This window comes from Manis javanica, chromosome 5 (assembly GCF_040802235.1).
Source record: "Manis javanica isolate MJ-LG chromosome 5, MJ_LKY, whole genome shotgun sequence".
In the NCBI taxonomy this organism is placed as follows: domain Eukaryota; kingdom Metazoa; phylum Chordata; class Mammalia; order Pholidota; family Manidae; genus Manis; species Manis javanica.
The window spans coordinates 10,829,201-10,852,652 of NC_133160.1; the positions used below are offsets into that span (position 1 = coordinate 10,829,201).

At 45.0% G+C, this 23,452-nt stretch overlaps 1 protein-coding gene across 2 annotated transcripts; it reads left to right on the plus strand.

Moving 5' to 3' along the window:
• Positions 1–142: 142 nt before the first annotated feature.
• ZNFX1 (zinc finger NFX1-type containing 1) lies at positions 143–22,319 on the plus strand. 2 transcript variants are annotated; one of them, XM_037006264.2, is made up of 15 exons: positions 143–524; positions 1,805–1,960; positions 2,475–2,581; positions 4,923–6,734; positions 7,443–7,574; positions 8,873–9,021; positions 9,645–9,794; positions 11,387–11,501; positions 13,103–13,356; positions 14,853–14,992; positions 15,935–16,089; positions 16,488–16,633; positions 17,426–17,536; positions 17,870–17,965; positions 18,827–22,319. In XM_037006264.2, exons 3-15 carry the CDS (start codon positions 2,521–2,523, stop codon positions 21,263–21,265), a joined length of 5,760 nt encoding a protein of 1,919 aa, XP_036862159.1. In that variant the 5' UTR covers positions 143–524; positions 1,805–1,960; positions 2,475–2,520; the 3' UTR covers positions 21,266–22,319. The 2 variants fall into 2 exon arrangements, with proteins under 2 accessions (XP_036862159.1, XP_036862158.1); XM_037006263.2 differs by lacking the exon at positions 1,805–1,960.
• The last annotated feature ends 1,133 nt before the right edge of the window (positions 22,320–23,452 follow it).

The following is a 23,452-nucleotide window of genomic DNA, read 5'->3' on the forward strand; positions in this document are numbered from 1 at the left end:
GCGCGCGCGCGCGGGGCCCTCTGAGCCTTTCAGCCGGAAGCCATTTAATGGTTGCCAAGGCCCTCTAGCCCCGCCCCCTTCCGTACACTCTGGACCCTCGGGTTCTACAGGCCCACCCGCCCTGTAGCTGTTGACACGCACCGGGGCGTCTGCTGGGTTTCCCGCCTCCGGAGCCAGCCGAGGCCTCCGCCCTATACGCTCCCCATCCGTAAGCCGCCTCCACCGGAGCCCGCCCGCCCTGCCGCTCCGGGTGGCTGAGGCGTCGACCGCCCGTCAGTCAGCCCGCCCCTACGAGGCTTGAGGGCGGGGACAACCCCCGCGCCGGGGCCCGGTTCCCTCCCGCGCAGCCCCGAGGTCCCCTCCTCCTCTTCCTCCTCACCGCCCGCCCGGCCCCTCGCTCCGCCCAGCGTCTGCGGGGAAGGGAAACCGAAAGTGCGCGGCGCCGGGCGGGGCCGCGGACCTACCTCGGGAGCCCGACTACCAGTTCACGACGGCGGCACTGCGAGCGGACGCGCCGAAGCCCAGTGAGTGGCCCCCGCCCCGCACCTGCTCCTGCCCGCTGCGAACCCCGGCCCGCGCCGCCCCGCCCCGCCACTGCCGCCGCCCTCGGCGTCCGGGCAGCTGCTCAGCCCCTGGCGCCCCCCTTGCCCCGCGCCCACGACCCCGGCAACTCCAGTATCCCGACACCCCCTCAGCGCCCTTATCACCTCCTCAGTCCCCGGCACCTCCATCCCCCGTCCCAGCCCCACCGATCTCCGCCATCTCCTCCATCACCCACCCCAAAGCCTACCGTCACCACCTCTGCCCCATCGAGTTCTCCGTGCCCGATACTCACCCTCTCTCTGCCACAGCCATCCCCTTAAACTTACTCTGGCCTCACCTCCCATCACCTCCTTCATCCCCCGTCTTCTACGAGGCACCCTCGGTACCGAGACTCCCCGTGCCAGTTTCCAGAGCCCCCCGTCGCTTCAGCAGGCGCCCCTCCAGCTGAGCTCAGCCGCACTCTTTTCTGCCTAAGGCCCCCAGACCTCTTCAACCCGCCCCCTCTCCGCGGCCACTTCGCACCTCAACCTTGGGGTGGCACCTTCTTCACCCACCACATGGCCTTGGCTCTCCGCTGACCCCATAATATTGCCGTCAGGATATGGTGGGCTCCTGGGTGCCAGTGACTCCCCATCCTTTCTTCTGCCTTCTCAGGATCCTGGAACCTTCCTGCTGAAACCCAGCTCTGGCCTCTTGATCCAGCCTCTTTCATTCCACGCTGGCAATAACCCTTCTCTAATTTGATCCCTGAACCAGCTTAACTATCCCTAAATTTCTTCTTCTTTGCCGGCCTACTTAGGCCTTCATTCCTAAAAATCCCTCTCTAGTCTGCTTTTTTCCGTAGCATTTCCTGTTCCTCTTTGCTCCTCCTCTCCTTGCCTGTTTTCTCCCATTTCTTTATTCCCAGAAAATTTCTGAGTTTCTATTTCAGTATTTTCAACAATAGGAAGGAGGAATTTTCCCCTCAGGAGAATTTTCTTTTCGTTAAAAAAACAGACTGCACCATGAGAGCTCGGTTTGATAGCGTGAGGGGAAAAGATTCACCCAAAATATTCCCAGCAGGAAGGAAAGGGACTCCTTTTGATGAGGATAAAAGCTATAACTTATATAATGCCAAATCTATTCAGTTTCCAGCTATGAATATTTTAAAACTCAGAGACAGTCTCAAAAATTCCTTTCCTGAGGACTCTGAGTCACCCACATTATGTTTATGAGCTGAACTGAGAAGTTCCCTTAAAGGGGCTTCCTCTTTCTCTTACAGGACCTGTAGAAAAAAGAGAAGGGACGACAGATTTCTTGCTGGTCCTAAGAAAACAGCATCCCTTAGATGCTAAGCCTCCTGGCTATTGAAACATGGCATTTCCTTCTCTTGATTGAGTGGAGCGGAGGGCTTAATCAGTTTGGCTGCATTCCAAAGGTAGGACAAGGAGTGACTGCTCACTAATCATTTACTAACTGTAGCATACTGTAAGCTATAGAGTACCATGTAATAGAAAGGTCGGATAGGGTGGTGAACACATGGCTTTTTGATTAACAAAGATGTACCTCTTTTGTCCTGGCAGCAGTGTTTGCTTTATAGGGAAGGAAAATGAAACCTAGCAACTGATTAAGTAACTTGGCTAAAGGCATAAACCAAACAGTAATTTTGAATAGGAATTGATGACACTCCCTCTTCCCCAAGAAAGTGCAAGGAAAATGGGGAGGAAGGAGGGAATTTGATCCTTTGACATTGCCTAAATTACGATTTTATGTTTTATATCATAGTTGGGCATTCGCAGAGTTTAGCACTTGTGCCTGTGATTCAAATATTTAACTCTTAGTTAACAAGATTTAGAGGCAGAAGGATTGGCTTGATGGTGTTTGGGTTTTTTTTCTGCTAGATGCTCTTGTTTTAAGAGCACTAATAACACTCAACATGTGCAAATTTCCAGATAACTGAAAGTAGCATGAACGTGGAGGAACTCAGATAACTTAAATATGGAGGACAGAAGACCTTGTCCAGACGCCAGGCCCAGGAATCACCATACTAACCACAGAGGTGAGCAAGGTTTTCTATCTGAAGGGAAGGAAATTGAGTTCCCTAGGAATGAGCAGGCCTACAGAAGATTGACTGCATCTCTCAAGTAAAGAATGTCTTATTCCTTAGGTACAGTATGAATGACTGAAAAACAAACTGTCTGCCCTTTCCTTTCCTTAAGAGAGCTGATGAGTGGTTGTAGTCACTTGAGCAAAGATAATGATAAGGTGTCAGAAATAGAATCACTCTGGTTTAGATAGAGCGATGCTCTCCAACAGAAACACAATACAAGCCAAAAACATAATTTTTAATTTTCTAGTAGCATCATTAGAAAAAGCAAAAAGAAACAGGTAAAATCCATTTTAAAAATGTAATGCTAATTTAATAAAGGGTAATACTTGTGCTATTTAAACCAACATATCCAAATAATACTAGGGCTTTAGTCATTTTAATGTTTTTATTATTCCAAATACTCAAGTTTTATTGTGTTAAGATGTTAAAAATATATATATATAAATATAAAACTTTTTTTTATGAGATGTTTAACTTTTTTTGGTAATAAGTCTTCATAATTCCATGTGTTTTTTTACACATCTTAATTCAAACCAGCCACATTTAAGATGGTTAATAGTCACCTTTAGCTAGTGGCTATGTATTTGAGAGTGCATGTGTAGAGTTCTAGTTACCAAAGCAAAGTTAGTTCCAAAAACATCATTACTACAGTGATTGTTCTCTTTTGTTTGCTTAGAACGTTCTAAAACAAACCAGTCAAATAGACTCTTGCTTTTTCCCTAAGTTTACAACATGTCATCCAAGTTTTAGCTGTGGGACAAATGAGGAAGAAATGTAAAATCTTGTTTTACCAGTTTGGTGAATGTTGAAAGAGAAATGATACAATTTTCTATTCTTCCAAAACATTGAGTCTTCCAGTCAGGTCAAAATATTTAGAAAGTAGGACCTTATTCTGATACCTTGGGGGTTTGCAAACTAAATAAGAAAGTACCAATTACAAAAACTTACAGAGTTCAGTAGTACAGCACTAGTATTTTACCAAATATTTCTTTATGTTGTCACATTAAAATTTTCCATACAAGGGGCCGAACAAGGAAAAATGTTCATAAATGGATTTGGCATCTGATGTCATGAAATGGTATGATTGTCTTGTGTGATACATATTTGAAACTTCCATAACATTTTTATGATCAAATCGCCGTGTATAGTTTTATTTTGTTTGTTTTAAAAATCTCCAAGTCATTGTGCTAAGTTGGGTCAGCTCCAGAATCAGTTTTACAGGAAAGGTAAGTGAAAAAACTGGACTAGGACATGTTAGCCAAGGTCACTTATGAAATGTGTGGCAGATCCAGGAAGACAAATTTTGCTTCATCCAAAGGGTGATGTTAGCTTTTCTATGTAAAAGATGTGTCTCCTCCATCTCCCAAAACCTTCTTGTCTGAGGGTTGGTAATAGATAATATTATGTGGATGAATTCATGCTGCAGAAAGGAGGAAAACTTGAATTTAAATTTTTAGTTTCTGAAACAGAACTAAGTTTCATTTTTCAGTTTCCTGAGATAAAACTTCAGTTTCATTTTTCAGTTTCCTTCACAATCTGTTGGTTAGCTCAAAAACATCTTGGTAAAGGAAGCCCTGTCTTCCCTCTTTACCATCTGATGCTGGACAGAGTTCAAAAAGCACTTCTCTTTATAGTTTCATCCCACTTGATGCCTCTTGTTGCCTATGACATAATTGTTTAGTGGTAGAATCAGTGGTCCTAGAAATCAACAGGGTATTCCCAGTAGAAAATTCTTACTAGTGCTACTAGTAATAACTAACATTGATGAAAGCTTTTTGTATGTCAGGTACTATACTAAGCATTTGATAAACATTTAATCTTTACAACAACCCAGATATGAGGCTTAGAGAAATTACACAACTTGGCAACACAGTTACATAGTGAGGAAGTACCCAGGCCAATATTTGAGCCATGCCTGTTTGGCTCTGAATTCATGCTGTGACTATTGTTTGGTACTGGCAAGAGACTAGAAGCAATGGACTGATCTTTTGACCCTCTGAAACAATCCCAGCTTGCAAGGATTAAATGAGATACTGTAATTGTTTGTTCTGTAGTATGTATTAGGCACTCAAAGGATTTTCCCTTTTGCTCTTTTTGAAAACCTTTTCAGAATATATATAGCAACCATGGTAATCTGTAATATGTGACTTGATAGGAAACCTTTTTTTCTCTCCAAATAAAACTTAAACTCCTTAGTTGTTTTGGAAAATGAGAGCATATTCATTGTTGTTCTGTTGGATTTTTTTGTACCTTGATTTTTGTGCTTAGCCAGTATCTCCGTTGTGTTTAGGGCCTATGGATAGAGAATTACCACCAAGAGCTAGAAATCAGTCCAATAACCCACCAGCCAATCCTTTCAGAGGAGGAGTTAATCAGCCAGGAAGGCAACCTAGGGCCAACAACCATCCTGTTCCTTACTGGCAAAGAGAAGAAAGGTTTGGAGCCATGGGCAGAAACCCACATCCAGGGAGGAGGAACCATGAGGGTAATACCAGTGATGAACCTAGAGGTCAAAGACATGGTAGTCAGAAGAATGATGCCAAGCAGAGAAACGGCAACCAGGAGGGAAGGAACCACAGACCACCATGGTCCGATGAAAATTTCCAGCAATGGCGAACCCCCCACCAGAAGCCTTCAGAACAGTCACAGCAGGTGAAGAAACTCGGCTATAAGTTCCTAGAAAGTCTTCTGCAGAAAGATCCCTCTGAGGTGGTCATCACACTTGCCACAAGTGTAGGGTTGAAGGAACTCCTGTCTCATTCTTACATGAAATCCAACTTCCTTGAGCTCATTTGCCAGGTTCTTCGGAAGGCTTGCAGCTCCAAAATGGACCGCCAGAGCATTCTCCATGTCCTGGGCATATTGAAGAATTCCAAATTCCTCAAAGTCTGCCTGCCAACTTATGTGGTAGGGATGATCACCGAACCCATCCCTGACGTTAGAAACCAGTATCCAGAACACATTAGCAACATCATTTCCCTCCTCCAGGACCTTGTAAGCGTCTTCCCCGCCAGCTCTGTGCAGGAAACTTCCATGCTCATTTCTCTCTTGCCAACTTCTCTTAATGCTTTGAGAGCCTCTGGTGTTGACATAGAAGAGGAGACAGAGAAGAGCCTGGAAAAGGTGCAGACCATCATTGAACATCTGCAGGAAAAGAGGCGAGAGGGCACTTTAAGAGTGGACACGTACACTCTAGTGCAGCCTGAGGCAGAGGGCCATATTGAGAACTACCGGACCATGCCCATTTACCCTACTTACAATGAAGTGCACTTGGATGAGAGACCATTCCTTCGCCCCAACATTATTTCTGGAAAATATGAAAGCACTGCTGTCTATCTGGATACCCATTTCCGACTACTGCGAGAGGATTTTGTCAGACCTCTGCGAGAAGGCATTTTGGAACTTCTCCAAAGCTTTGAAGACCAAGGCCTGAGGAAGAGAAAGTTTGATGATATCCGAATCTACTTTGATACCCGGATTATCACCCCTGTGTGTTCATCATCAGGCATTGTCTACAAGGTGCAGTTTGACACAAAACCACTAAAATTTGTTCGTTGGCAGAATTCCAAACGATTGCTCTATGGGTCCTTGGTTTGCATGTCCAAGGACAATTTTGAGACATTTCTTTTTGCCACTGTGTCTAACCGGGAGCAGGAAGATCTCTGCCGAGGGATTGTCCAGCTCTGCTTCAATGAGCAGAGCCAACAGCTCCTAGCAGAGGTCCAGCCCTCTGACTCTTTCCTCATGGTGGAAACAACAGCATACTTTGAGGCCTATAGGCATGTCCTAGAAGGACTCCAGGTGGTCCAAGAGGAAGATGTCCCCTTTCAGAGGAACATTGTGAAGTGTGACTCTCAGGTGAAGGAGCCAGTGTACTTGCTAATGGGGGGCAGATATGATTTCACTCCCTTAATAAAGAATCCCTCAGCCACTGGAGAATCTCTGAGGAATGCCGAGGGCTTGAGACGTCCCACAGTTAATGTCCTAGACCCCAGCCAGTGGCCCTCAAAAGAAGCCCTGGAGCTGGATGACTCCCAGATGGAAGCCTTGCAGTTTGCCCTCACAAGGGAGCTGGCTATTATTCAGGGACCTCCTGGAACAGGTAAGAATTTTTCAGAGTATATAACGTGCCCAATGAAATAGGCAAGGGAGGCGTGACTCTAGGTTTCTAGAATGTTTCAGTTAGAAACATTCCCAAGTAGCTGCTCAATAGTGATTTTCCAGGGGGACCCATTGGTATGCATAGTATAGATCAAAGTCACAAAGTTAGAAATGACTGCTAATGGGTCAGACTTAGCAAGATGCATTACTTCATCAAAAGTTACACTAATTTGTTTGATTTTATATTGTTTAATAATAGCAATCTGTGCCAAGCACCTTTTACATGCTTTACATAGTCATCCTCACAACAGTTGTGTGAGAGGATTATTTTTCCATACTAACAGAGAACTACCTCCAAGACACACTAAGTGAAAAAAAAGCAAGATGTAAAACAGTGAAAATAGTTGGCTACTATATGTATTAAAGAAAGGGGGAATGCTAGAAAAATACATATTCATATTTACTTGTATATGCATAGACTGTCTCTGGAAAGTTACACAAGAAAGTAGTAATACTGGTTGCTTCCAAAGAGGAACTGGATGGCTGGGGGACCCAAGAGCAAGGGGCTTATCATAATATACTCATTTGTACCTCTTGGATTTTAAACCATCTCAATGTTTACCTTAACATTCTTAAAAATAATAGTTTGCTGTAAGTAATTAGGAAGTCTCTTAAGTTTTTTAACTCTCCTTTTTTCCTTGTTTTCTAGGCAAAACCTATGTAGGTCTAAAAATTATTCAGGCCCTTCTAACCAATGAGCCTGTTTGGCAAATTAGCGTCCAGAAGTTCCCTATCTTGGTTGTGTGTTACACTAATCATGCTTTGGACCAGTTTCTGGAAGGTAATGTCCGTAGGCAAAATAGTTCTTTTATCAGGTAGCTGCTGAATCAGCAGCAACTTCAGTAGCTCGCTATTGCTCTGTAAATGAAGTCAGTGGTCCTTAACCATCACCTCCAAGGCTGGCTGTGTTCTTCTCCAGCCTAACTCTGAACCTTGTCTCCTACCTCTTCCCTTGTTCTCCCCTGCTCCAGGAACACTGATTGTCTTCAATTCTGTGAATTCTTCCCCCTTCTCCCTTGGCCCATGCTGTTCCCCCTCCCTAGAAGGCCCCCTTTCTTTCTCTCTTTCCATCTTTATCCCAGCCAGCCTGGCTGGCTCCAACTCATTCTTTAGGTCTCACCTTAAATCTCTCTTCAGGTGGACTTTCCCTGTTGCCTCCAGACAAGGTTAAGTATCTCCTTTTGTATTTTTTCTTCAGAAATTTAGCACATAATGTGATAACTTTTTGTATATGTCTGTATCCTAGACTGTAGACACTGAGGGTCACTGCTGTTTCTGCTGTATTCACAGATCCTGGCACTACTAGGTGCTCAAAAGATACTAATTATATTAATAAATGAATAAGTATATGTCCTTTCTTTTGCTTAGAATACTATTTTCCATTCTTCTGTATCATCTTTTCACCTAGATTAAATAAATCTTCCTTATTCTTGGAGTCTCAGTTTAAATATCAGATCCTCAAGAATTAGATTCTTACCCCTTACCCAAATTAGATAAGGTCCCCTGTTACATACTTACAGCATCAGGTACTTACAGTATTTACTGCATTTATTGCTAATGATAATAAATTATTTAATATACATCTTCTTTGCCAGACAGTGAGACAAGAGAACAAATTAAGAACTGAGTCTGTTTTGACCTCTGTATCTTCAGAATTTTGCTCATGCCTGGCACATCATAACAAGGCAATAAATAACTAGGGTGAATAATAGAGAACATTTACTAAGGGCTTACTTTGTGCTAGGCCCTACCTAGGGGCTAAAAGAATACTGTTATTTGTCCAGGCCATAGCCCTATCTAGAAAGTATTACTGGGTTTGAGTTACAGACAAACCGAGGCTCAAGTTAAGTAACTTATCCCAGGTTACGTACCAATAAGGGAGCCAGGATGAGTTCCCAGTTCCTAAAGCCTGTTCTCTTAGCACCACACTTTACTGCTATGCAGGTCCCATTTCTGGGACCTTCTTGTTCATTAATGGGGTAGATTTCTGTAAAGGACCAACTGAGATAACATCACAAACACATCCAGCTCTCACCTGAGAGAACTCTCAACTCTATTGTGCTTCACTTTGCTCTGTAGGCATCTACAAGTGTCAAACAACCAGCATCGTGCGGGTAGGTGGAAGGAGCAACAGTGAGATCCTGAGGCAGTTCACCCTGAGGGAGCTGAGGAACAAGCGGGAATTCCGCCGCAGCCTCCCCATGCACCTCCGCAGGGCCTACATGAGTGTGAGTCCTAGCTTTGGAATCTAAGGTCACTCAGGGAAATCAAACAAGATAGCAGTGGCTTTCTGCGTAGGCTGTCCAAGGAAGGTAGGGATGCTTGCAAAGCAGTGAAGGACTCAGGTTCCTTCCAGCCTTCCATCCTGCTAACCCCGTGGCATGACTTTTGCCCTCATTAATCCAAGGTGGAGAGAAGACAAAAGGCACATCGCCCCTCTCTGCCCATGCCAGGACCTTAAGATTGCTTCCCTCAAACCACCCAGAGCACTTCTACCAACAGCCCACTGACCAGGGAAAGGTCATCTTCTATCTGGGCAGCAATGTGCACAACCAAAACTCAGAGTTCTTGTTACTAAGGAGAAACGAGAGACATCTCCACCGCAGTATCCTTGGCCTGTTTTACTGTTGTATTTGTTTCCTTGCTGGTGGTAGGAGGCTTTCAGATATTTTAGATACTAATCCTTTGGTTTTAAGACCACACTAATGTGCTTGGGGAAATTGGTGACTGGTGTATATATTTATTCTCCTCTTTGCTATTCCTGTCTTAGCTTTGATTTCCCTCAAGGCAGAAACTGACTTTGGGGGACGATGATACTTCCTTCTCATTTCTTTCCCTCTGTTCTTGGCAGATCGTGACACAAATGAAGGAGTCGGAGCAAGAGCTGCACGAAGGGGCCCAGACCCTGGAGTGCACCATGCGTGGGGTTCTGCGGGAACAGCACCTGGAGAAGTACATCTCCCCACAGCATTGGAAAAGCCTTATGAATGGGCCCGAACAGGTAGGGGTCATCCTGGAAGACAAAGGCATCTCTCTGCCTTGGTATTTGGAGGGAGCCTTTAGCAAAATCAGTAGGCCAAAGCAGTAGCTGTTTGGTAATCTGATTCTGCCATAATGTGAAAAGTTCTTTTCATGAGGAGAGGCAGTTGAGTATACTGTTCAAGAACAAGACTCCGGAGCCAGCTTGCTGGGTTTGAATCTGTCTGTTTCCTCTTTTATAGAGTGGAGATAATAATATTAAGTTGAACCACATGAAATTGCCAGGATCTGTAAATTTGACTTGCAAAAATGGCAGTTTCTTACAAATCAACTTAATTCTTACAGGATTGTTATTTGGACAAACAAGTTAATATTTGTTTAATGTGTGCTGTAAGTGCTTGCTTGTTAAACAAAAGAAAATCATCACGAGGCAACCTAGAGAGCCTGGAAGTCACCAGACCTAAGTCGCACAGGCTGACTGTGTGACTTGGGCCAGCGTAGTTCTCAGGTCCCTCAGCAGTCCAACAAGGATAATAATAATACTTGCCTTCAAAGGTGTTATAACAAGTAACTCACACAATCTCTGTAAAGTGGCTGGCCAGGAAACCAGAGAAATGGTAGCTCTCATGACAGTGGGTTGGTGATTTCCAGGGTTATAAACCCAAAAGTCTTAAAGGTGTCAATCGGGTCCTATAAATGTCTGAAACAGGCTAAATATGAGACATTAGGAAGTAGAGGGGATTGGAAAAGGTGTGGCAGCAGCCCATTTCCAGCCATTTGTTGCCATTCAGGAATGCAGGCTCATTGCTGCTATAGCTCTTGATTTTGTCAAAACATGCAGGAAATATTTATTTCTAAAATTCTCTGCAAGCAAAAAAAAAAATCTGTGGAAGCCATATTAAATGCTCCAGATGCCAGAGTTACCAATTTACAACCTATAAATTTTTTTTCATCATTTATTTATTTTTTACTTATTTTTTTATTTTGGTATCATTACTATACAATTAGATGAGGAACATTACATTTACTAGGCTCCCCCCTTCACCAAGTCCCCCCCACAACCCCCATTACAGTCACTGTCCATCAGCATAGTAAGATGCTGTAGAATCACTACTTGTCTTCTCTGTGTTGCACAGCCCTCCCAGTGCCTCCCCCCACATTATACATGCTAATTGTAATGCCCACTTTCTCCCCCCTCCCTTATCCCTCCCTTCCCACCCATTCCCCATTCCCTTTCCCTTTGGTAACTTTTAGTCCATTCTTGGGTTCTGTGATTCTGCTGCTGTTTTGTTCCTTCCATTTTTTCTTTGTTCTTATACTCCACAGATGAGTGAAATCATTTGGCACTTGTCTTTCTCTGCCTGGCTTATTTCACTGAGCATAATACCCTCTAGCTCCATCCATGTTGTTGCAAATGGTAGGATTTGTTTTCTTCTTAAGGCGAATAATATTCCATTGTGTATATGTACCACATCTTCTTCATCCATTCATCTACTGATGGACACTTAGGCAGCCTATAAATTTTAAGGGAATTACTTTTGATCCTTCAAAGAGATGTTTCCTTCACACTGGTTGCCATAAAAGTCTTATGGCTGATAATTCTTCTTTCCTCAGGATAGCGAATGGGTTTGCTTCCAGGGCTGGAAACACTCCATGATGCTGGAGTGGCTGGGTCTGGGTGTCAGTTCTTTCACCCAGAGTGTTGCTCCAGCAGGACCTGAAAATACAGGTAAGAAGTACATGTCTACTTAGAATCATATTTTAAGATGAAATATGGTAAAGACTTGAAGAGCAAGACTTAAAAGTAGTACCTAGGATATGTAAAGAGCTATAACCAGTCAGAGAAAGACAAATTAATAGCTTAATAGGAAAACAGATAAAAGACTTATAGCAAGCACGCCACAAAACAGGAAATACTAATGGTCAGTGAACATTTGAAAAGTGCTCATTAGAAACAGAAGGAATTAAAACCCCAGGGAGACACTGTTATACACCCACCAGATTGGCAAAAATTAAAAAGTTTGATATAACTCTGCATTGATAAGAATGTGGAACAGTGGCAGTGAAATAAGTCAGGCAGAGAAAGGGAAGTACCAGATGATTTCCCTCATTTGTGTAGTATAACAACCAAACAAAGCTGAAGGAACAAAACAACAGCAGACTCAGAGACTCCAAGAAGGGACTAGCAGTTACTAAAGGAAAGGGGGTGGGGAGTGAGGGAGGAGGGGCTTAAGGGGCATTATGATTAACACATACTGTGTAGGGAGTCACGGGAAAGGCAGTATAAGTACAGCACAGGGAAGACAAGTAGTGACTCTATAGCATCATCCTATGCTGAGGGACAGTGACTGCAATGGGGTGTGTGTGGCGGACTTGATAATATGGGTGAAGGTAATAACCACAATGTTGCTCATGTGAAACCTTCATAAGAATGTGTATCAGTGATATCTTAAAAAAAAGAAGAAAGATTTAATTTTGGGAAATCTAGGGGAAAAAAAGAATGTGAAACAGTGGGAACTCTTAATAGGCTGCTAGTGAGGTTACTAACTGCCACACACAATTAATGATGATAGAAGAACAGAGCTCAAATGTCCATCAACATTTGTACAATGGGTGGATCAATTACAGGCTGTTCAGACTGTATAGGAAAATACAGTGTGATTCCATTGATATAAAGAGTTCAAAGTCAAAACTAGGCAATATGTTGTTTTATATATGTGGTAAAGCTTTTTTTTTTTTAATGGGAGGAATGAGTAACATAAAACTTAGGTTAGAAGGGCCCACAAGGATCTCTGGCAACTTGCTGCACTGATGGACAGTGCCTGCATTGGGGTGTCGGTGGGGACTTGATAATATGGGTGAATGTAATAACCACATTGTTTTTTCATGTGAAACCTTCATAAGAGTGTAAATCAATCATACCTTAATAAAAAATGTAAAAAACAACAAAACAGAAGGGCCCACAAAGGTCTTAAAATAAATTGATAATTTTGTGCTTAAATTGGTTGGGAAGTCATAGATACTCATTTTTTGTATTTTTATCCTTTAAATCTCACATTTATGTTGTATATTCTTTGTGTATCTGACACAAATAAACCTCTTCAAAAGGCATACATTGATATGCTTTTTTAAATGTAACAAAAAACTATATAAGGCAACTTAAGTCTCCCTCCCCTGATTCATTGCTCCCAGTCTCCCTCCCCAGAGGATAACGTCTTAACCACTTAGACTCCTGAGAATGTCTTCTTGCATCCGAGCTCTTATAGGCGCCTTCCTTCATCCTTCGGCTTCAAGAGTCTCCATCCCATCTTGCCTGATTTCCTCTCTTAGTCCAGGCAGAAGGAGAAGAGGAGCAGGAAGAAGGGGAAGAGGAGGGCTCGCTGATCGAGATCGCAGAGGAGGCTGACCTGATTCAAGCCGACCGAGTGATTGAGGAGGAGGAGGAGGTGGTGAGGCCCCGGCGGCGGAAAAAGGAGGAGAGTGGGGCAGTCCAGGAGTTGGCTAAAGTGCTTCTGGCCATGAGGCTAGACAACTATGGCCCTGGAACAGCAGCGGGGCAGGAACAAGCCACAGGAGAGTGGGAGGTAAGCTCACTTCCTCGTGGCCCCTGAAAGCCTTGACAGTGGGAAATGGGGATTCAGTTATTACTGCCAAGTGGAGGGGCTAGACTTCCTGAAACGGGCCTGGGACCATCTGTTCTGATCTGAACTGCAGCTCTTATTTTTGCCCACTTCTGTTACCGCAGTATATTTACCTCATCTTCACAGTTAGCTTAATTTATCCATTTTACAACCTAACTCTGGTATAAGGTGGGTCCAATTCCCAATAGTCTAAAATCGGCATTTCAGAGGGGCCTTGGTAAGAAATTGGTAAGACAGGAGCAGGTAGCGAAGTGTTTCTCTTGAACTTTTAGAAAAGTGCAGCACATGTGAGTCAGGTCAGAAACTTATGGTCTCGGTGCTCAGTGCTTGTACGAATGTTACCTTCTCCACTACAAATAAGTATGTAAATATGTGTAACGATTTTAGAGGATTCAAGTAAAACAGAATGAAGCAGTCCATGCAGATGGGGTGAAATACTCATCCTTCATTCACCCTGGAATTAGCTTTTTCTCTTAAAGCCAGAGTATTTGAATGCCCAGCCTTTCCCTCTGTGTCTTAACTTTGGTAGAACCCAGTGGTCCTCAGAATTTACCATGCATTACTGTTGACAGTAGAGGGCTGGACACTAAAAGTAACATTTTCTGAACCCCATTGATTTAAGGGACTTTGAAGGGCAACTTTGCCTGGAAGCAATTTTCACCAATCTGCTGGCTTTGGACCTGGTCTCCTAGTTGAGATCAGTATTACTATATGTGATGGACAGAGTCTGATCCCAATACTAGAAGCATGGATTGGGCAAATCTCTGGCCCCTGGCCTCAGGAGGAATTGGTTTATTTGGTTTTGATTTGGAGGCAGGTCCATAATACTGTGACATACATCTTGTGTACTAATCCTTCTAAAGGCTCACAGCCTCAGACTCAGTGACAGAGTCAGGGGAGGGCACTTGCTCCTAAATGGTGCCTTTTACCTACTCATTAAAGGTACTTGCTTGATATGTTGGCATTAAGACTGTCTTAGCAGGCACTGTACATCATTCATCAAAAGAGGGTCACCTCCACTCCTTTGATGATACACAAGTTTTAGGAATGAGAAGTAGTCTGTGGTCAGTGATAAGTAGTACCAGCGCTTAGCTCAGTGCTTTCTGTGCATTTACTCCTTCAGCCAGTCTAGCAATCTGTGAAGAGGTACTGTTACTGTTCTCATTTTATAGAAGGTGATTCTGAGGCATACAGAGGTTCAGCAACTTATTCTAGGTGCCACACCCCTTAAGAGGTTTATGGGGCTTTGAACCCAGGCAGACTGGCTCACAGCCCTTTTGAGCCACTCTGCAATGGCATATCTGTTAGGAGAGTGCGAGACACTTGAAAATGTTTATCAGATGTGGCAGTCCCTTTTTTGATGTGCTCTGGCCCCCACCTCAGGTATAGAACTGGGCCTGCCTCTGTCTCATGCCCCTGGCTATTATTAATGTCTACAGACCCAGCGCAGCCAGAAAAAGAAAATGAAGAAGAAAGTGAAGGTTGAGCTTCGCAAACTGAACACCATAACTGAGGCCGAGGCCAATGAAATCCAGGACGTTTGGCAGCTGGACTTGAATTCCCGCTGGCAGCTTTATAGGTATTGTGCCTACCCGGGACCCAGCTCCTGGTTACCCGTATAATTTTCCTGGAGGGTCCCTTTTCTGTTCCTAAAACATAACCCCCACAGATCTTCAACAGTGTTCACTAAAGACTGCGCACCCTCACTGAGCTGCTTGCTAGGGATGCAGCCTAGAAAGGAGTCTATCAGGGGGACAGATCAGTTAATTGCATAAATAAAAGGTTACAAATGGGCATAAACACTAAGAAAGAAAAGAGCAAGGAGTGTTAAGGACATTAACATGGGATCTGAGCTGGTCTTAAGTATACATGAAAATGACATGGGAGGCAAGATTTGAAAGATGAATAGGCATTCACAATGCCAGTAGGGAAGGAGAGCAAATGAGAGTGTGGGCACCATATAGGTAAAGTCCTTGAAATGAAAAGGAGCGTCTGTTTCAGAAATTGAACTGTGGCAGAGAGAGGAGTGGAAAGTGAGGTCAGGGAGGTGGGCGGGGGCCAGACTGCAGGGCCTCAGAGCTAAGGTGCGAGGAGTGTGGATTCTGTCTGTAGAATCTCACAAGGCCACTGGAAGTTTTACAGTAGAGTAGTGACTAGATATATTTTACTGTAAGATAAGACTGGACAATTAGGGGAGGGGGAGGCTACCTAGGCAGGCATAGGGCAGAGAGAATTTGTGAGACATTCTTGAAGCTTTTGAAGTCCCCTACTCTCTTCCCAATAATTAACCTCTGTTCCTCCTTAGCTCATGACCACTTAGATACATCTCTTCGCACACCTTTTTGTTGGGCATTTTGGACTCTTGGATCCCTGCACAACTGGGTCTCTCCTCCCTCTCCCTATGGCCTGTAAGCTCCTCGGTGGTCTAGGTTTACTTACTGCACAGGGCATACTGAAGGGAGTTCCTCCACCTTCTTAAAGAACACATAGCTTCCTCTGCCTGGTTCTTCACATTCTCCAGGCTGTGGCTACAGATGTACCAGGCCGACACCCGGCGAAAGATCCTCAGCTATGAGCGCCAGTACCACACATCAGCAGAGAGAATGGCTGAACTGAGACTCCAAGAAGACCTGCACATCCTGAAAGATGCCCAGGTTGTAGGAATGACAACCACAGGTAAGACAACACGGGGACATTTACATGTTCCAGCTGTTCACTCCTGCTGCCAAGCTCCTATCAGATTATCTAGGACAGATACAGAGAAGCTTCTTCAGTAAGTTAAAGGAAAATGCCATGAAGAGCTATTGAAAGCAAGCTGTGTTTAGAGAACTGTTAGTGAAATTCAACCACTTGCTCCTGTTGTGTTGGAACCCCAACAATGGCCAAAATGAGTATGGTGTTCTAGAGACCACCCAGCAGCACTCATTTTCTCATTCAGTGGTCACCATAGCCTTGGGTGAATGTGAGATCTTGGTTCTCACAGACTCAGGTCCAGGAGCCCCTGACCCAGAAGTCCTGTGGCCTGGTGGGTCCAGTGCATCAGCTCAGAGGAGCCTTTGGTCTCTTGACTCAAGGTGCAGCCAAGTATCGCCAGATCTTGCAGAAGGTGGAACCTCGGATTGTTATCGTGGAAGAGGCTGCTGAAGTCCTAGAGGCCCATACAATTGCTACATTGAGCAAAGCTTGCCAGCACCTCATTCTGATTGGGGACCACCAACAGGTAGGGCAGAATCCCCTGGACGATGGGCTAGTTCTTTGGGCAATGGAATCAGATAAGAAGTCCTTGGGCTCTCTGCTTTATCATCCCTAAATTTATTAATGGCTTTCTGTGATTTCTCTTTTCTTCACTTCCCATGTTCAATCTAAAAGCAAGTGCTCTTAGATTTGGGGTGTATTTTAAAGGTAGCATCCATTTCATCTGTTCCCTCTGCTTCTTTACTAATCCACCATGCTTTTTAAGTGGACTATTACAACAGCATGCTCTCTGTCCCCCTGCTTTTATTTTGCATTCTCTAATCCATTCTTCATAATGAATGGATAAGCCAAAGTGAACTAAAAAAGAAAACTAAACCAGATCATGTCACTCCACATTCCCATTGCACTTAATATAAAAGTCAAACTTCCTAAAGTGGCCTGCCAAGGCAGATAGTCTCAGGGTTCAGTCTCCTTCTCCGACTTCACCTCATACCACTATCTCATTTGCTTACTGTGTGCCCACCCGTGTTCTTCCTGCTCCCCACCACTGCTTGCTTTTCAAATGACTGGCAACTTCATGCTGGCGTCAACTCACATGTCACTCTTCTGTCTAAAGAAGCCTCACCTCTGGACACTTAGTCACATCACCCCATTTGTTACCTTCAGGGCCCTTTTTGCTCTTTATCCTTAGCCTCTCAGCTCCCAGAGCAATACCCGGCACACAGAAGGCACTTGAAAAACATTTGATGGGCAGATGGGTGAATGGATAGTTAAAATACTTTTTCAGTAGAGTCCTCAGACATGTTTCTCTTTTCAGCTGCGCCCCAGTGCCAACGTGTATGATCTGGCCAAGAATTTCCATCTGGAGGTGTCCCTCTTTGAACGGCTGGTGAAAGTAAACATTCCCTTTGTCCGTCTGAATTACCAGGTGAGAAGCTGGGCCTCTGTTATTACCACATGTCCAGGAGAAGGTTCCTGGGAGCCTGCCAGCTGCCAGCCAGGAAGATATCATAAGAATAAAATTGGCTTAATAATGAAATGGTTCTGTCAGATTAATTTTGTTTTCTGTTTTAAAATATCACAAGATCACCCTGTGTTGAGTTTGTGTTGGACTAAAGAGCCGTTTACATTCTGCTCTTTTCATCCTGTTACTCTTTTCAAGTGCCTCCCCAGAATTTACACCATTCAGCATCCTGGTCTTTAGAAAACTGCCAATTTATTCTGTGCCCATGTTTCTAATGACATTCATGTCTTGTTTTAGCACCGTATGTGCCCTGAAATTGCCCGACTTTTGACGCCACACATTTACCAGGATCTAGAAAATCATCCCTCCGTTCTCAAATATGAGAAGATTAAGGTGAGTGTTTCCTACCAGTTCTTCCTCTGATGCTGTCAGCAACCTGGAAAGCTGTATTTTCCTCAGAATTAAAAAAGGGCCTTCAGAAGGAATAGAGCCAACTTTTTTTTTAAAGATGGTTAATAAGAGCAGGAATAACTACATTGATGGACAGTGACTGCAGTAGGGTATGTGGTAAGGACTTGATACTGGGGGGAATCTAGTAACCAGAGTGTTGCTCATGTGATTGTATATTAATGATACCAAAATAAATAAGTAAAAATTAAAATTAATTAATTAAACGACCTGTTTTGTGCCACAGAAAAAAATAAGAAGAAGAAGAATAGTATAGCACTTGAGAATATAGAACTGGGTTTTTGAGTCCTGTCTCTGCCACTTAGTAGCTCTGTAATCTTTTAGCAAATTGTACTCCAGTTCTGAGTGTCAGGGTGTTCTGTACAGTGAGAATAACAGGAGCTGCCTTGCTCTGTTCTTGTATTGAAGGAGATGATGTGTATAAAGCAGTCAGCCCAGTGGCGTGCTTGTAAGTTGTAAGTTGGCTGCTCTCTCGTCACCTTCATCATCATAGTTGCTGCCTGTTCCCTGGACCGGAATGGTTGGATTTTGGATGGCTCTTACAAGTATTAATATCAAACAGATGCCTTGAAAACCAAAATAGATAAGTTCTTTATCCATGTGATTATTTGCCATGGCCCCAAAACAAAGCACATGGTGACTGACTAACTTTTTGTTTAGTGGCGTATACAAAAGGCCTTCCAAGCTCCCTGCCTGGAACACGGCTAGGGACCAACACATATGAAGATAGGAAGAAAAAACTGCCATGAATGGATTTTCTAACATGTCACTTCTTTTCCTTTCCAGGGGGTCTCTTCCAACCTTTTCTTTGTAGAACACAACTTTCCCGAACAGGAAATCCAAGAAGGCAAAAGCCACCAGAACCAGCATGAGGCTCGCTTTGTGGTAGAGCTGTGTAAGTACTTCCTGTGCCAGGAGTACCTGCCGTCCCAGATCACCATCCTCACCACCTACACTGGGCAGCTCTTCTGCCTGCGCAAGCTCATGCCTGCTAAGACATTTGCTGGTGTCAAGGTCCATGTGGTGGACAAATACCAAGGGGAAGAGAATGATATCATCCTTCTCTCACTAGTGCGGAGTAACCAGGAAGGCAAGGCAGGTTTCCTCCAAATACCCAACCGCATCTGTGTGGCCTTGTCCCGTGCCAAGAAGGGAATGTACTGCATTGGAAACATGCAGATGCTGGCCAAAGTGCCTTTGTGGAGCAAGATCATCCACACTCTTCGAGAGAACAATCAAATTGGCCACACACTCCGGCTCTGCTGCCAGAACCATCCTGATACTCACACCTTAGTATCCAAAGCTTCTGACTTCCAAAAAGTTCCCGAAGGAGGCTGCAGCCTACCCTGTGAGTTCCGGCTGGGCTGCGGGCATGTTTGCACTCGTGCCTGCCACCCCTATGACTCCTCACACAAGGAATTCCAGTGTATGAAGCCATGCCAAAAGGTCATCTGCCAGGATGGGCACCGGTGCCCCCTTGTTTGCTACGAGGAGTGTCAGCCTTGTCAGGTGAAGGTATGCAAAATCATTCCCCGCTGTGGCCATCAACAAATGGTTCCTTGTTCCATGTCTGAGTCAGACTTCTGCTGCCAAGAGCCTTGTCCCAAGGTCCTGAAATGTGGACACAGGTGCAGCCACCCATGTGGTGAGGACTGTGTACAGTTGTGTTCAGAAATGGTCACCGTAAAACTCAAGTGTGGGCACAACCAGCAGGTGAAATGTGGTCATGTGGAAGACCTCACGTATGGCCTGCCAGTCAAGTGCACCACTGAGTGTGGCACCATCTTGGACTGTGGGCATCCTTGCCCTGGCTCCTGCCACAGCTGCTTTGAAGGGCGCTTCCATGAGCGCTGTCAGCAGCCCTGTAAGCGCCTGCTCATCTGCTCACACAAGTGCCAGGAGCCATGCATTGGTGAATGCCCACCCTGCCAGCGGACCTGCCAGAATCGCTGCGTCCACAGCCAGTGCAAGAAGAAGTGTGGAGAACTGTGCAGCCCGTGTGTTGAACCCTGTGTCTGGCGCTGCCAGCACTACCAGTGTACCAAACTCTGCTGTGAGCCCTGCAACCGACCCCCGTGCTACGTGCCTTGTACTAAGCTGCTGGCTTGCGGCCACCCCTGCATTGGTTTGTGTGGGGAACCATGCCCCAAGAAGTGCCGTGTCTGCCACCAGGAAGAAGTCACTCAAATCTTCTTTGGCTTTGAGGATGAGCCTGATGCCCGCTTCGTGCAGCTAGAAGACTGCAGCCACATCTTTGAGGTGCAAGCCCTGGACCGCTACATGAATGAGAAGGAGAACGAAGTTGCTATCAAGTTGAAAGTCTGCCCTATCTGCCAGGTGCCCATCCGCAAAAACCTGAGATATGGAACCAGCATCAAACAGCGGCTGGAGGAGATTGAAATCGTCAAGGAAAAAATCCAGGGCTCAGCAGTGGAAATCGCAAGCAGCCAGGAATGGCTTAAGGCCTTACTGGAGAGCCAGAGCCTCCTCTCCCAGGTGCTTCCTGAAGACTTCCTGATGTTGAAGGAGAAGCTGACCCAGAAAAATCTGTCAGTGAAGGACCTGGGCCTTGTTGAGAATTACATCAACTTTTATGGCCACTTAGCTGGCCTGTGGGAATCCTTGGAAAAGGTGTGTGTCTTAGAACAAAAGAAAGTGAGGACTCGACTAGAGCAGGTCCATGAGTGGCTAGCCAAGAAGCGTTTGAGCTTCACCAGCCAGGAATTGGATGACCTCCGAAGTGAAATCCAGAGGCTCACATACCTGGTGAACCTCCTGGCCCGCTGCAAGATAGCAGAGGGGAAAGTGAGGGGTAGCATAGCAGAAGAGGTGTACAGTGTCCGAAGGATCCTGGAGGGAACATGTAAATTCACCCAGGAGGATGAGCAGCTTGTGCAGAAAAAGATGGAAGCCCTGAAAACCACCCTACCCTGCTCTGGCCTGGGTATCTCAGAGGAAGAACGAGTGCAGATAGTCAAGGCCATGGGTTTTCCTCGTGGCCACTGGTTCAAGTGCCCCAATGGCCACATCTACGTGATCAGCGATTGTGGGGGAGCCATGCAGAGAGGCACATGTCCTGACTGTAAGGAGGTGATTGGAGGCATGAATCATACTCTAGAAAGTAGCAACCAGCTTGCTTCTGAGATGGATGGAGCACAGCATGCTGCCTGGTCTGACACAGCTAATAACCTGATGAACTTTGAGGAGATCCAGAGGATGATGTAGGAAGATGGCACACCGCTGCCTTTTGCCCAGCCACCACATGGCTGGGGTCAGCTCCCTTATGTAGGAACCGAAGTTTGTTTTTTATTATTATCCTTTAGTCTTAGCACCTATTTAAGGATCCACTTTTAGGGCTGCCCACATTTGTTTCTAGATTTACCCCTGCGCTAGAATAAGCACTTTACCTCCAGAACTCAGAGCTGAATTAACAATTTCTCTTCTTTCTCCTGCATTAGTGGACACACTCCCTGGAGCATGTTTGGGGCTTCCACCTAGGGCTACCTAGTGGTATCTCTAGGTTCTGACTCAGTCAGATGTTTTTTCTACAGTGCTCCCGGGTAGGATATGAGCTCATAGAAACACTCATTCTAATTTCCAGGCCCTAACTTGCAGACTAACTTTCATTCTAATAAGAGAGGCCCAGAGGGGATATTTACGAACCAGTTTCCCCTCAAGGAGCACAAGAATCCCTCCCGCCCTCCTCAGGCCCCCTCATTCCTGGAGATGGAGGCCTGGGTGAAGACAAAGACTCCACTGACCAATCCCGACCTACTTACATAGTCACTGAGTAGGAAAAGTGTGACTGTCCCCAGCCGAGGGCTCGTGAAGCAGGCCTGGGCTAACCCGAGTTATCCTGTTGTGTGTATTACCTGTGATGTGCACTTTGGGATGGTAACGGTGTTTTTGCTTGCAGTAGGAGAGGTTCAGTAACAGTACCAGCTCCCGGGGGCCCTGAATGGAACTAAACTCACATTTGGTACCAGCAGCACCTATCCAAAGTGTGACCCTTTGCCCCAACACCCTCTTGCATCTTTTGCCTGGGTAGGGTTAGCATGCCAGCAGCTTCTGCAGGCCCCAAACCCATGCCAGAAGCCAGCCCCCAGGCCTGCTGCCTACATACATACCCCCTTCAGTCCAGTGTTTCCTAGACACTTAGGCATCTCAGGTCTTTCTAATGTCTGCAAGAAAAACTTCCCTTTCCTATGTATGCATTTCCTTTTTTGTCTACTATGCACTTTAGCCTATAAAGCCAATTAATAAAAACTGATTGAGAAAATCAGTGGTCCATATTTGTCCTCAACTGTTAAAAAGAAGCTTAGGCAGCTTGAGGCAGGATGGGAGTGGAAGCACCACCTACAAGGAGGCCATTCTTTCGTTCTGGGATGGGGCTTTTACTTAGCTGGTGTGTCATTTTCACTCATGGCAGAAGCTTCTTTGACCTATACTAAAGGGCAAATCAGATTCCCTTCCCCAGAGCAATGCTGTTAACAGGTACTTGAGTCTTCCCAGAGATAATCTAGGCACATGCAACACACAGCCCTTAAAAAAGAAAAAAGTACAAGTTATGCACTTGGCTTTTAGCCTAACAACTAGCTTGTGGGTCCTTCTGGAAGCACATACAGTGGGTACTTCATGCAGGTGTGCCATTATTTACTGAAATGGATCCCTCTGTTGGTCATGGTTAGGTACAACCTAAATGAATAGCTTTGAACACACCCTTTAATGTCAAGGTTACATGCTACTGGGTAACTATTAGAATTTTTGAGCTGGGGTGGAGCATCTGTACTCCTTGCAATAATATATGACTTAAACCACAAACAGTTTTCTTAGGGAGTGGCCCCTAGCTTTTATCGCATGTCAAAAGGACCTGTGATTCATCATTCTACACAGTAAAAGCTGTTCTTTTTGTAACAAGGCGCTAACTTTGAGATCCCTTCTGTTACGTTTGAGCTCCCACTTCTCAGGTAGCATTTCCACAGAACAGTCAGGGATCTGTATGGGTTCAGGTATCTCTTGGTTTCAAAACCTGAATTTCCAACTAACTGGGAAGTTACTCCACCTTGCCAAGCCTTTGTTTATTTGCCAAATGGGGCTAACAGTCCCTGCCTCACAGGAGTAGAGTGAACTGAACAAGACCATGCTCAGAACACAATTTTTAGTAAACAGTTGGTACTCTACAAATATTCTATAATACCAACAGACGAGAACATGTAACAATCTCCTCACTCCACATCCAGTTCCTCTACAAGCATAAAGGTGCATTCCAAGAATATGCGGCCGTGCCAAGTGGGCAGACTTGAGGGTAGACTGTGCTCTTGATGGGAAGAGACAGGAATAAAATAATACAGTGAGACTGGTTTCTTTCCCCTTCCACAAAATACTTCCATTTGGTACATTCTTCATGGGAGA